Below are 15632 nucleotides of genomic sequence, written 5' to 3' on the forward strand. Positions count from 1 at the left end.
GTGTCACCCAGTATGCCTTGCAGTTGTGTGCGTGTCTGCGGAAGCCACACACAACATGATGCTGGACTGACAAGCAGAGCGTACATGCTGTAGCAGGCGACAAAGCCAATGGCTTCATAGCACACCCTACTACTTATTATCTGGGCGACTGCCGGCAGTCATTCAGGAGAATAATAGCGTCTCTTATTGTCTTCTTCGCTTTATGACACGGGTCTTAAATGGCACTTTGAAAGGCAAAGGATATCGATCACAGAACCATGTATATCAAGTATTTCCGGATGGTTCAACCGCCACCCGCCCGGATCTAATTAAAATCTATTTTTTCGTCATGTCAACCGCCCGACCCGCGGTTTATCCGCGGACTCCGCGGATGAGACCGCAAACCGCGCATCTTTAATAAACATACAAATGGAAATGAAAACGGCACGCCTGGCGCAGTCATATGTCCCAGCATGCACCGTGCGCTTCTTCTCCTACGGGGGAACATGAAGTCAGCGGCTGCTTACCGTAGTTGTGAGACCTGTTGTGGCTCAATATTGGTCCATATATATGGCGCACCGGATTATAAGGTGCACTGTCAGCTTTTGAGAAAATTTTAGGTTTTTAGGTGTGCCTTATAGTGCCGAAAATACGCTAAGTCTCTGGTTAAAGGAAGGCTTTGAGAGCAAAGCCCAAATTATTTAAATTGGAGGATTCGGAAGAAGATGGATGGATGGAAATGTCATGAATTATAAAGAAATAAAACAGTACAGTAATTTGACTATGAGCTCTGAGTATGTGCTTTTACTGCCATTTACTGCCTTTTAAGTCTGTATGACAGTGGTCTGGAATCTTTTTGGCAGAGAGAGCGATGAAAGACAAATATTTTAAAATGTATTTCCGTGAAAGCCATATAGTATGTTTTAACACTGAATACAACTAAATGCGTGCATTTTTAGGTAAGACCAACATTTTTAGAGTATAATAAGCCTCTTATTGTTTTTAATAACAGTGTTATTCTGAAGCTAGCCGATAATAAATGAAATACTTCTTACGAAGAAATTCAGTCATTTCTAAATGATAATTTAAAGCAGTGGTTGTCAAACTTTTTTCACCTGGTACTACCTCAGAAAAAACTTGTCTGTCAGCGCATTAATAATGACGAACATTAAAACACAGTAGCAGTAGGCCTATGTATTCATTAAAAACAAGGCAGCGGTTTTAACAAGTAGATTTAATATTTTTGGCCACCGTAACATTTCACGCAGTTTGAACAGTAACGCTGGGTTTCAGTAAAGGAAAATTAAACATTGTATTTTAATTAGGTGATTCTTTAGTGTACCACTAGATGGAACAGTACTTTACCACTGTTTGAGAATCATTGTTCTAAAGAACATGAAATATATAGACTACAGTCATGGTCAAAAGTTTACATACACTTGTAAAGAACATAATGTCATGGCTGTCTTGACATTCCAATCATTTCTACAACTCTTTTTTTTGTGATAGAGTGATTGCAGCACATACTTGGTCACAAAAAACGTTCATGAAGTTTGGTTCTGTTATGAATTTTCTACTGAAAATGTGAGCAAATCTGCTGGGTCAAAAGTATACATACATCAATGTTAATATTTGGTTACATGTCCCTTGGCAAGTTTCACGGCAAAGAGTTGCTTTTAGTAGCCATCCACAAGCTCCTGGTAGAATTTTTGACCATTCGTCTTGACAAAATTGGTGCAGTTCAGCTGAATTTGTTGGTTTTCTGACATGGACTTGATTCTTCAGCATTGTCCACACGTTTAAGTCAGGACTTTGGGAAGGTGATGGAGATAGATATCTTTTTGAACCCAAATTATATTTTAGAATAGCTAAGTGTGGGCCATGCATAGGCCTTGGTAGTTGGAATGTAGCAGGAGGTCATAACACTTTTCTTATCTCAACTGTCCGAGGCAAGGAGGAGGGGGGAAGGAGAAGAAGGGGGCCGGGGAGAGGGAGTAAGAGGCGAGACTTGGAGAGTAGAATTAGATCAATTTGGGCAATGCGATTGAAAGGTTGTATCTAGATTGATTTCCCAAGGCTTTGGTAATAAAATATCAAAATGAGCAGCTCTGGGATTCAGCTCAGGGATTCATTTATAATCAGCTTATGTGTCATGCAAAGAACCTGGGAGGGTGACCGGCGGAAGACCGGGTACAACGCAACAATGGCCATTCTAAAACCTTAATTCTAGCTTAATTAAGCCATTCCTTTTACCACTTTTGACGTGTGTTTGGGGTCATTGTCCTGTTGGAACACCTAACTGCGCCCGAGACCCAACCTCCTGGCTGATGATTTCAGGTTGTCCTGAAGAATTTGGAAGTAATCCTCCTTTTTCATTGTCCCATTTACTCTCTGTAAAGCACCAGTTCCATTGGTAGCAAAACAGGCCCACAGCATAATGCTACCACCATATTGCTGGGTATTGTGGCCAAACAGCTCAATTTTTGTTTCATCTGACATCACATGGACAAAGATAAGACCTTCTGGAGGAAAGTTCTGTGGGCAGATGAATACTTTGGACCGAGCAGATTTGGTCACATTTTCAGTAGACCCATAATAAATTCATAAAAGAACCAAACTTCATGAATGTTTTTTGTGACCAACAAGTATGTGCGCCAATCACTCTCACAAAAAAATAAGAGTTGTGAAATTATTGGAAACTCAAGATAGCCATGACATTATGTTCTTTACAAATTCATGTGAACTTTTAACCACGATTGTATATATAAAAATACACACCTTTTTATTGATTTCCTTTTCCTTCTAAACCAGGAGCCTGTGGAAATGACAGGAGGTGTACAGGGAAGTCTTTACGAGGTAAGTTCGCCGCAGGCCAATTTGACCAATCGAACGCTAATCGTCCTCCATTCTGTTGGTCCCTGTGTCGTTATACAGACCTGGTGAAAGGCACACAGTATCATGGCAGCTCCTGCTCCCTGAACAGTACAGAAAACCCTTACGCCACCATCAAGGACCCTCCCCTCCTGATTAGCAAAAACACAGACTGCGGCTACGTGGAAATGAAGTCGCCTGCGAGACGGGACTCACCCTATGCCGAAATCAGCCACAGCAGTGTAACCAGTAATAAGAATGTATATGAAATCGGTAAGGAGCTGTTCATCAGTGTGTAAGTAAATAAAATGTAAACATAAACAATAAGTTAATGCGATTATTGTTATAAAGGACAGGATTTAAGCCTAAGTGCTTTTGAGTCGAGAGAGAATATCAACAAAAAAAATAGAATTTGACCACAAGGAATAGAATAGAATAGAAAGTACTTTATTGATCCCTGGGGGAAATTCAGCCTTATCAATCTGGCTAAGCAGTCTTTGGATACAGGATTGACTAGTAGTTTTTTGAAAAATACAATCACAACATATGTATGTAATCTATAAACAAATCAATTTACTGTGGAAGTTGCATGTGAATGCTGGAAAGCCAAACTGAAACTATATAAAACATATACTGTATGGCTTTGAGGTATATACCTGCAAGAAGGGCAAAATAAGTTGTCACGTTCACGTTAGCATGCTAATAGTTTGTGAGTCTGATGTGTATACCAGCAAAATATTATAAAAATCTAACACACTAATTGTTAGCATGTGTGCAGTAACAAAATGTTATACTCTGAGGTGTATCCCTGCATAATTAGCTAAAAACCTAATATGCTAACTTTAAGCAGGCGTGAACCCACAAAATATTCGATTTTGGGGTGTGTTTCTGTAAAATTAGCTCAAAAGCTAGTATGCTAATGTTCCCGTGCTAGCAAGATAGTGACAATTGCTTACAGTTAGCATGTGTGGACTATGCAAATGTTGACTCTGAGCTGTAGAGCTGTAAAATAAAAGTTTTAAAAAGCTAACATGCTAACTGTTAAAATCCTAATAGTTTGTGACTCTAAAGCAGTGGTTCTTAACCTGGGTTCGATCGAACCCTAGGGGTTCGATGGTTTGGCCTCAGGGGTTTGGCGGAGCGTCCACCGCGGAGGTCAAGACACACTCAACTCATCGTGTAAATAAAAACTTCTCCCTGTATACGGCAACCACAGAAGTCACACGGATTTGCAGGTGTGTAATTTGTTGTGAGTTCATGCTCTGTTTTAGTTTTGTTCTTTGAACAAGGTGATGTTCATGCACGGTTAATTTTGTGCAGCAGTAAAAAAACATAACTTTGTCTTGAATTTGGAAAAAAACATTTTATTTTTCACTAAAGAAAGGATCGGTGAATGCGCATATGGAACTTGTGGGGTTCGGTACCTCCAACAAGGTTAAGAACCACGTACTGCTCTAAAGTGTATACCAGCAAAATTTGCGAAAAATCCAGCACACTAATTGTTAGTATGTGTGCAGTAACAAAATATTTGACTCTGAGGTGTATCCCCGCGCAATTAGCAACTAGCTAAAAGACTAACATGCTAACTTTTAGCTGGCGTTAACAAAATATTCGATTTTGGGGTGTATTCCTGTAAAATTAGCGCAAAAAGTTAGTATGCTAATGTTCCCTACACTACGAAGATAGTCACAACTGCTTACAGTTAGCATGTGTGGACTATGCAATAGTTTACTCTGAGGTGTAGGGCTGTAAAATAACAGTTTTAGAACTTTGCTAACTGTTAGCATGCTAATAGTTTGTGACCAAAAGTGTATACGAGCAAAATTTGCAAAAAATCCAGCACACTAATTGTAAGCATGTGTGCAGTGACAAAATATTTGACTCTGAGGTGTATACCCGTGCAATTAGCTAAAAGGCTAACGTCCTAACTTTTAGCAGGCGTTTACTAACAAAGTATTTGACTTCGGGGTGTATTCCTGTAAAATTAGCGCAAAAAATGAGTATGTTAATGTTCCCATGCTAGCAAGATAGTCAAGAATGCGTACAGTTAGCATGTGTGTTAACTTTGAGATATAAAGCTGTAAAATAAGTTTTAAAAAGCTTGTATGCTAACTCTTAGCATGTGTGACATAACAAAATATTTGATTCTGATGTGTATACTTGTAAAATTTTCTCAAAAATTATCATGCGAACGTTAGTCAAATAGTCAAGTAACAAAATATATGACTGTTCGGTGCTTATCTGTAAAATGACTTAAAAATGCTAGCATGCTAACAAGTCAAAATTAGCATACTAGCTAGTAACGGTTAGTAAATAAGTAACCTCTTCGCCAGGTCAACCTTGTGAAAGCGATCTTGATCTCAACGGGTTTCTTATCTGGTTAAATAAAGGTTCTATAGTAAAATATTTATGTATGAGAAATATGTTGGTATAAAATTTTATTAACTGAAGCTTGCCGGGGGATTTAACAACATATGCAGTACATAAGGGGTCCTCAAACTATGGCCCGTGGGAAGTCCCAAGTTTAAAAAAAATATATATATTTTTTTTTTATTGATATTGTTATTTACAATCTGTCCTTTCTACCGCTTGTTACTCTGTTTCCTAGCCACTCTGGCAAATCATACTGTCTAAAAAGGCATTTTCCCATCGATAACTTGACATCATGCATAGTAGAGCTTTAACTTGCACTTACAGATGTAGCTACGAACTGTATTTAGTGACAGTGGTTTTCTGAAGTGTTCCTGAGCCCATGTGGTGATATCCTTTAGAGCTTGATGTCTGTTTTTGATACAGTGGCGTCTGAGGGATCGAAGGTCACGGTCAATCAATGTTGGTTTCCGGCCACGCCGCTTATATATATGTGGAGTGATTTCTCCAGATTCTCTGAACCTTTTGATGATATTATGGAGCGTAGATCTTGAAATCCCTAAATTTCTTGCAATTGCACTTTGAGAAACGTTGTTCTTAAACTGTTTGACTATTTGCTCACGCAGTTGTGGACAAAACGGTGTACCTCGCCCCATCCTTTCCTGTTAAAGACTGAGCATTTTTTGGGAAGCTGTTTTTATACCAAATCATGGCACCCACCTGTTCCCAATTAGCCTGCACACCTGTGGGATGTTTCAAATAAGTGTTTGATGAGCATTCCTCAACTTTATCAGTATTTATTGCCACCTTTCCCAAATTCTTTGTCACGTGTTGCTGGCATCAAGTTCCAAAGTTAATGAATTTTTGCAACAAAAAATAAATGTTTATCAGTTTGAACATCAAATATGTTGTATTTGTAGCATATTCAACTGAATATGGATACAAATCATTGTACTCCGTTTATATTTACATCTAACACAATTTCCCAACTCTTATGGAAACAGGGTTTGTATATATATATATATATATATATATATATGTATATGTATATGTATATATATATATATATATGTATATCTATATACATTTGGGGACCCCTGCTGTCCACGATACAATTAATGAAGTCTATAATCAAAGGGACGATTGCTAACTACTATTCATTTGGCAAGGTTACACGACAATGATAATGATAATCACAATAATCAAGTTTCAGGGGCATAAAACCATGACTTTGTTGTTATCAATCTGTGACAGAATAGGTCAAATTGTTTGGAGTTCAGCATGTAAAAAGGCTGAAAACCATGTAAATTTAGATTTTGATTGACACTGAATATTCTTATCATCAAAAGGTTTTTCGTGTACAGTATACATTTCAAAGTAACACAGTCTTACATTGTTCTTGAATTAATTGTTTCTATCTGTTTGATCCAGAACCAACAGTCAGCACGACTTGCTCCACCGGACAAAAAAGTGAATGCATGCATCAAGGCCAGGATCTTTACGACCTACCAAAAAACAGCCATATTTCTTGTCACTATGATGTGCTGCCTGCCCGAGAAAGTCCGACGTCAGATCCCAAGAAGATGGACAGCGACTGAATATCTAGTCATTCCATGCAGAGAAAAGGTTTTAACTACATCTCCACAACTGGAAGTGCAAAAATGGCACACTTGTTTCCATCCAGATGTTACCTGACATCTGCTTAAGGAATGACTCATTCATAACAGTGGAAATGTTATATTGTTTACGTGTTATTTGGATCAGGGTCAGGTTACGTTTGCCCATCGGGATTCAAGAACATTCTGAGTCAATCATATCTTAGTTTTAATATCAACAAGTATAACGTATGAAGGAGGATTATCCGCACGAAGGAAAATAAACTCTACCATTAGAATAATCTCGTAAATGTACTTATACTAAAGCTACTTTGGTGTGCGTTTCTCACAGGCCTTCAGTGATGTCCTACTTAGTTCGACTTTACCTCCCAAAATACCGTAATTTATGTCATCACAAGGACACGACTGGAGATACTATACAGCAGGGGTCACCAACCTTTTTGAAACCAAGAGCTACTTCTTTGGGTACTGATTAATGCGAAGGGCTACCAGTTTGATACACACTTAAATAAATTGCCAGAAATAGCCAATTTGCTCAATTTACCTTTAATAAATAAATCTATATATATTTTAAAAAAAAATGGGTATTTCTGTCTGTTTTCCGTCGTACATTTTTATTCCTTTTACGGAAGGTTTTTTGTAGAGAATAAATGATGAAAAAAACACTTAATTGAACGGTTTAAAAGAGGAGAAAACTTGAAAAAAATGAAAATTAAATTTTGAAACATAGTTTATCTTCAATTTCGACTCTTTAAAATTCAAAATTCAACCGAAAAATATGAAGACAAAAACAAGCTAATTCGAATATTTTTGAAAAAATTTTAAAAAGAATTTATGGAACATCATTAGTAATTTTTCCTGATTAAGATTAATTTTAGAATTTTGATGACATGTTTTAAATAGGTTCATTAACTAATTAACTAATAGGTGTATTAACTGTAAATTTTTCATGATGGGTGCTGTTAACATTGTAACAATATCCACACAATATGTAAACTATTTCCTCATTGTTTTTTATTATACGATTTGATCAGAACAAAGTAAATAGTGCACAATAACTAGACAAAAATTAACTACCACATACAGTTATTACGCTTTTAAATCCTTTAGTTTTTGCCCTTAAAGTCCTCTTGTGTCCAGGAAATTATTCCTTCAGATTGTAAATATTCACCAAAATAATTAAAAAATAGCAATCTAATCACCTTAGTATCGCTCATATACTGATACTACCCTTGGTATCGATACTATCAATAATTGGATGGATCCCACTTCCACTTACGGGTCCACCTGGCCTCTAAGCAGCCATATACATTGTTGCATTATCCTCTCTCTAACTCTTATTCATCTACTTGTTACAGTCATTTCCTATTAATATCCACTTACTCTAATGTAACATGATTCATTTTTCCATATCTTAAACTACACGAAGCACTTAATTATTCTGTTGTTTCAGCCTAGCATAGCGATTGGCATACCTTCTTGTCTGCTTCCGCTTGTTCTTGACGTATAACACATTTAGCCTCATTTTCCAGTGATAATAATACTTGTAAGAAATGCAGTTTATTAGCTGCAATGCTTTTGGCACGCCAACATTAGATTAAACAGAACGTTAGTACTTTTAAGCAAATATGTGAAACCTTTTAATGTCCATTCCATACTGGAGGATACATCACATCTGAATGGCAATTTTTAAATGTCACTTGAACAATATGACTTTTTTTCTATGTGGCCTGAATAGTATTTCGTAAAAAGTCATTTTGAAATGACATATGAAGGATTTGTACCAAATTTTTCATATGTGGTCTATTGTGTGCCAAATAATGTTAGGCGGTATGTGATGGCATACATTCAATGCTACAGTTTGCATCGGAGAAACATTCCATTTCAACAATATGTGATTTATCAATGTCTCAAATATCACCACTATGTTTACGAAGTTATGACTTGATCAAGGAGGTGACCCCAGGATGCAGAGACGGGAGGCAAGGTAGAATTACAAAAAGGGAAAATTTAATAAGTCCAAATAGTGTAACAAAAGGCGATGGGGCAGAAGTGCACACCATGAATAAACAGACAAAAACAGGTCCCTCAGTGGTCGGCAGGGGAAATGGCCATGGTACACTGAGCACAGCAAAAGGTGCAACACAGAATCCTCTTTACTTCAGGGAGGCTAGGAAGCAAACACAAAGAGGAGAGGGATTTCAGGACTAAAGAGAGACAACATACCAGGACTGACAAAGTGAAGCAGGTGCATGCACGTGTGAGCTGCAGGAGACAGTAACCGACAGGAGCCAGCTGTCAGTGGCGAGCTTAAATACTCCTTGGTAGAAATTTGTTGCAGGCGTGCCTCACTGGGGTTTAATGAACTAAAGAAAACAGACATCACCATAATAGAGAAGGCAGGGAAATGACAAATCACAACATACGACTCTTTTAATCGGGGTCCTCCATACTGTACGTGCAGACCCCTCGCTGTGCGTTGCGCCCCACGATTCGTCACGTTTTTAATGACAGGACGTTTCATACGCTATTTTTACCGCTAACTTATTCCTAGCCCCTTCCTGCTCTGTCGCCGATGAGAACAAAGTTGCGAATTTCTCGAGTTGTTTGCAGATTTACGTTTTTATTATGTTGAATTTGGCACGAAAACATAAATTATTGAGCAATTTATTTTATATTAATTCATATTTGTTCACAAATGCATCAAATAAAATTCAAGTTTGTATAAAAACTATTTCATATAAATTAAATTCTGCCTAGTTCCCCAGTCTAGCCCTGCTTGTACCAAACCTTTTGTATGTATTGTTAATATTTAATAATCTACAGTAACATTGATACCTACCGCCATTTAACCGAGCACCAAACCGTGACACTATTACCTTTGTGAATGTTTTTTTTATTTGTCTTGATATTATTGTCATGACATGATTGTCTTCTTACACATATTCAATACTGTATCTGTCTTGCCGAACGATTTCCTGTGAACACCAAGGAGCAAAAACGACTCTTCCGTCATTTTTACTGCATATGTTATTTAGTGTCAGGGGTGAGCTGGAGCCTATCCTAGATAATTTGGGGCAAAAAAGTGGACTAATCACAATCATAGAGTACGTTTAAACACAGAATCTAATCTAGTTAGTAGGGGTGTAACGGTACACAAAAATTTCGGTTCGGTACATATCTCGGTTTAGAGGTCACGGTTCGGTTCATTTTCGTTACAGTAAGAAAACAACAAAATATTAATTTTTGGGGTTATTTATTTACCAAATTTGTAAACAATGGCATTACATACATATACACACAGGGTCCATTGCCAGGGTTAATGTGGTCAACATATAGAAAATAAAAACTAAATAAGATCAGCCTCAGAATTGGTTTCCTAACAAAACCTTTCTACATATAAAGTGCTTGTTTTGATTGATTGATTGAGACTTTTATTAGTGGATTGCACAGTACAGTACATATTCCGTACAATTGACCACTAAATGGTAACACCCCAATAAGTCTTTCAACTTGCTTAAGTCAGGGTCCACGTTAATCAACATTAAACTGCCTCAAATTGTTGTTCCAATTAAATAAAACGACAAAACTTTTCTTCTACATATAGTAAGTGCAACATTAAACAGTTTCAAGTCAACTCGGCCTCAGATTAACTTTTCTTTTCCCCCCCAGCCTGGCTAACTTGGTAGTAAGAGGATATATGGGCTCATTGTTCTTCCACCATAGAAGTGGGTCAAAATTTAGTTTTTAATGCAATCTGGTATTAAATCTGCTGCTATAAAAACTTTCCTTATTGCTTTAGCCCTGCCTGACTTGCCAAGGAAAGGCTGCCCGAACGGGTTAGCGTGTTTGGCGTGTTGTCAGAAGCAGTTGCTGAACAATGTCGGCGAACCTCCGTCCTCCGTTGTTGTATCACGCAGCCAAAGTGTTCCCAAAGGGGAGATGTTAACGAGTCTTCCAGCTCTGGCTCTTACATGTTGTCCTAGCCCGGTCGCTGCCAGCATGCCCTGTGTTGTGCCTCGCTCTGCATTGTTTACACAACGTGCGGTACGCTACTTAATATGTCCGTGTGGAAACTTGTTCGGTACACCTCCGAACCGAACCGAAACCCCCATACCGAAACGGTTCAATACAAATACACGTACTGTTACCAAACTGGAATGTTTACGCTGACTTGGAAGACATTTTCTGTCTCTCAGCCTGAATTTGGAGCAGCTTAAAAAAAAAAAAAGTTGCAGCAATAGTTGCAATGTTTTTGTTTTTATTATAACTTTGAATCAACTTGTCATTTTAATGAATCTGCCATTAAAGTTTCAAAAAAGCTGGCACAAGTGGCAAAAACACTCCAGAAAACTGGAATTGTTTTTGGAAACTGTGGATGTTGTCTTCCGGAACAAAGAGGAAACGTGTTAAAGGCGCAAAAGTGTATTAGTGCCCAAGGCATGGGTAACTTACACTTCTGTGAAGGCAACATTAATGTATTAAACTATTTTTTAAGTACTACAAAATTGGATAGGACAGCTCAAGTCAATATTGGGTTTTGTCTGTGGTGATACCATTCAACCTTAAAAAATAAATACTTGGATCCCGCACCCTCCCCTCAGACTAGTGCTGAACAATCCAGTTGCAATCGGTTCAATACTCTTGAAAATACAACAAAAACCTGATAAATGAGAATATTTACAGATCGTTTTGTTGTTCAGTCGACCAGAAGTCTTGTCAACAAACTGCAAACCACCTGATGAATGTATTTTAGTACTGCCATTTCTTTCTCTTCATTGTAAACTTGATATCCTTTCTACATGTACCGTCAATACCAATACTGTACCGTTGAATCTGGTTGGAAGTGATTCGAACAGTAGATTAATTAGAATGTATTTATACTTAAAGAAACAATACGACACATTTAAAGATGGTCACATTTGAGCTTAAGCTGGACTTTGGCTTGGTGACAAGAACACTTCCCATAATTGGCTGAATATGTTAACCTGGATGAAAAATTAAGTGTGTTTTTGAAACATTGTAAATATTGTACAGTTTATAGTTCTGATCTGCTTTGATGTAAAAATACAAATTCCATTCAATGTCTTATTTCTGTATATCAGATCAGGCAATTGGTATGAAGTGTAAATGATGTAACGTTTTGGACATTTGACAGCCGTTTTATCTCTTTTGTTGGCTGTAATCTTGACAGTGTATGAATTTGCTTTTTCAGAACTGTAAAATAAAATGTTTTTTGAGACATGTTGGCCCCGAGTCTAATATGCATTCAACACATCAATGTAATCATATAGAGTGTTTGTTCAAAGTACAAAATCTAAAACCAGTGAAGTTAGCACGTTGTGTAAATTGTAAATAAAAACAGAATACAATGATTTGCAAATACTGTTCAACCTATGTTTAATCAAATGGACTGCAAAAACAAGATACTTAACATACGAACTGGAAAACGTATTTTTTTGCAAATATTAGGTCATTTGGAACTTGATGCCTGCAACATGTTTCAAAAAAGCTGGCACAACTATAGTTTGTTGTTACATCTGTAAGTGCAAGTTAAAACTCTACTATGCAAAGCCATTTATCAACAACACCCAGAAACGCTGCCGGCTTCGCTGGGTCCGAGCTCATCTAAGATGGACTGACGCAAAGTGGAAAAGTGTTCTGTGGTCTGACGAGTCCTCATTTAAAATTGTTTTTGGAAATTGTGGACGTGGTGTCTTCCGGAACAAAGAGGAAAAGAACCATCCGGATTGTTATAGGCGCAAAAGTGTATTAGTACCCGAAGCAAGGGTAACTTACACATCTGTGAAGGCAACATTAATCTTTTAAATGATTTTTTAAGCACTACCATTATCATCAGTGGTTAAATCGAATCATAATATTACATCAATTATTATTATGATGATATTTTTATTGGTGCATCTCCTGGGAGTTGGCTTTAAAAACAAGTGACGCCTCTTGTTTGTTGCTTCAATCTAGGGTCTTTGAACGCACCACATTTATGTGCAATGAGATGCAAAAGGTTAACTTGTACAAACCCCAAAACCAGTGAAGTTGGTACGTTGTGTAAATCGTAAATGAAAACAGAATACAATGATTTACAAATCCTTTTCAACCTATTTTTAATCGAAAAGACTGCAAAAACAAAATACTTAACAGTCTAACCGGAAAACGTAATTGTTTGCAAGTATTAGCTCATTTGGAATTTGATGCCTGCAACATGTTTCAAAAAAGCTGGCACAAATGGCGAAAACACTTCATAAAACCACTGTCAGTAACTATAGTTTGTTGTTACATCTGTAAGAGCAAGTTAAAACTCTACTATGCAAAGCCATTTATCAACAACACCCAGAAACTGGCGTGAGCTCATCTAAGATGGACTTACGCAAAGTGGAAGTGTTCTGTGGTCTGACTAGTCCACATTTCAAATTGTTTATGGAAAATTGTGGACGTTGAGTCTTCCGGAACAAACAGGAAAAGAACCATCTAGATTGTTATAGGCGCAAAGGTGTATTAGTGCCTAAGGCATGGGTAACTTACACATCTGTGAAGGCAACATTAATGTATTAAAGTATTTTTTAAGTACTACAATTATCATCAGTGGTTAAATCGAATCATAATATTACATCAATTATTAATATGAATATATTTTTATTAGTGCATCTCCTAGGAGTTGGCTTTAAAAACAAGTGACGCGTCTGTTTGTTACTTCAATCTAGGGTTTTTGAACGCACCGCATTCATGTGCAATGAGATGCAAAAGGTTACTAGTACAAACCCCAAAACCAGTGAAGTTGGCACAATGTGTAAATCGTAAATGAAAACAGAATACAATGATTTACAAATCCTTTTCAACCTATTTTTAATCGAAAAGACTGCAAAAACAAGATACTTAACAGTCTAACCGGAAAACGTAATTGTTTGCAAGTATTAGCTCATTTGCAATTTGATGCCTGCAACATGTTTCAAAAAAGCTGGCACAAATGGCGAAAACTCTTCAGAAAACCACTGTCAGTAACTATAGGTTGTTGTTACATCTGTTAGAGCAAGTTAAAACTCTACTATGCAAAGCCATTTATCAACAACACCCAGAAACTGGCGTGAGCTCATCTAAGATGGACTGACGCAAAGTGGAAAAGTGTTCTCTGGTCTGACTAGTCCACATTTCAAATTGTTTATGGAAAATTGTGGACGTTGAGTCATCCGGAACAAACAGGAAAAGAACCATCCGGATTGTTATAGGCGCAAAGGTGTATTAGTGCCTAAGGCATGGGTAACTTACACATCTGTGAAGGCAACATTAATGTATTAAAGTATTTTTTAAGTACTACAATTATCATCAGTGGTTAAATCGAATCATAATATTACATCAATTATTAATATGAATATATTTTTATTAGTGCATCTCCTAGGAGTTGGCTTTAAAAACAAGTGACGCGTCTGTTTGTTACTTCAATCTAGGGTCTTTGAACGCACCACATTCATGTGCAATGAGATGCAAAAGGTTACTTGTACAAACCCCAAAACCAGTGAAGTTGGCACAATGTGTAAATCGTAAATGAAAACAAAATACAATGATTTACAAATCCTTTTAAACCTATTTTTAATCGAAAAGACTGCAAAAACAAGATACTTAACATTCGAACCGGAAAACATAATTGTTTATAAATATTAGCTCATTTGGAATTTGATGCCTGCAACATGTTTCAAAAAATCTGGCACAAGTGGCGAAAACACTTCATAAAACCACTGTCAGTAACTATAGTTCGTTGTTACATCTGTAAGAGCAAGTTAAAACTCTACTATGCAAAGCCATTTATCAACAACACCCAGAAACTGGCCCGAGCTCATCTAAGATGGACTTACGCAAAGTGGAAAAGTGTTCTGTGGTCTGACTAGTCCACATTTCAAATTGTTTATGGAAAATTGTGGACGTTGAGTCTTCCGGAACAAACAGGAAAAGAACCATCCAGATTGTTATAGGCGCAAAGGTGTATTAGTGCCTAAGGCATGGGTAACTTACACATCTGTGAAGGCAACATTAATGTATTAAAGTATTTTTTAAGTACTACAATTATCATCAGTGGTTAAATCGAATCATAATAGTGCATCAATTATTAATATGAATATATTTTTATTAGTGCATCTCCTAGGAGTTGGCTTTAAAAACAAGTGACGCCTCTGTTTGTTACTTCAATCTAGGGTCTTTGAACGCACCACATTCATGTGCAATGAGACGCAAAAGGTTACTTGTACAAACCCCAAAACCAGTGAAGTTGGCACAATGTGTAAATCGTAAATGAAAACAGAATACAATGATTTACAAATCCTTTTCAACCTATTCTTAATCGAAAAGACTGCAAAAACATGATACTTAACATTCGAACCGGAAAACGTAATTGTTTATAAATATTAGCTCATTTGGAATTTGATGCCTGCAACATGTTTCAAAAAAGCTGGCACAAGTGGTGAAAACACTTCATAAAACCACTGACAGTAACTATAGGTTGTTGTTACATCTGTAAGAGCAAGTTAAAACTCTACTATGCAAAGCCATTTATCAACAAGAACCAGAAACTGGCCCGAGCTCATCTAAGATGGACTGACGCAAAGTGGAAATGTGTTCTCTAGTCAGACGAGTCCACATTTCAAATTGTTTATGAAAAATTGTGGACGTTGAGTCCTCCTGAACAAAGACGAAAAGAACCATCCGGATTATTATAGGCGCAAAGGTGTATTAGTGCCTAAGGAATGGGTAACTTACACATCTGTGAAGGCAACGTTAATGTATTAAAGT

The 15632-nt window shown here is 37.1% G+C and overlaps 1 protein-coding gene across 1 annotated transcript in view; it reads left to right on the plus strand.

The window, feature by feature from the left end:
• The window catches only part of megf10 (multiple EGF-like-domains 10), a 147000-nt gene extending 134922 nt beyond the window's left edge, over window positions 1-12078 (plus strand). Inside the window, exons 23-25 of the mRNA XM_061876880.1 lie at window positions 2791-2835; window positions 2914-3123; window positions 6652-12078. Of these exons, the coding sequence (XP_061732864.1) occupies window positions 2791-2835; window positions 2914-3123; window positions 6652-6818 (422 nt within the window). The 3' untranslated portion in view covers window positions 6819-12078. The remainder of the gene's footprint in view (window positions 1-2790; window positions 2836-2913; window positions 3124-6651) is intronic.
• The last annotated feature ends 3554 nt before the right edge of the window (window positions 12079-15632 follow it).

Source organism: Nerophis ophidion, linkage group LG17 (genome assembly GCF_033978795.1).
Source record: "Nerophis ophidion isolate RoL-2023_Sa linkage group LG17, RoL_Noph_v1.0, whole genome shotgun sequence".
NCBI lineage: Eukaryota > Metazoa > Chordata > Actinopteri > Syngnathiformes > Syngnathidae > Nerophis > Nerophis ophidion.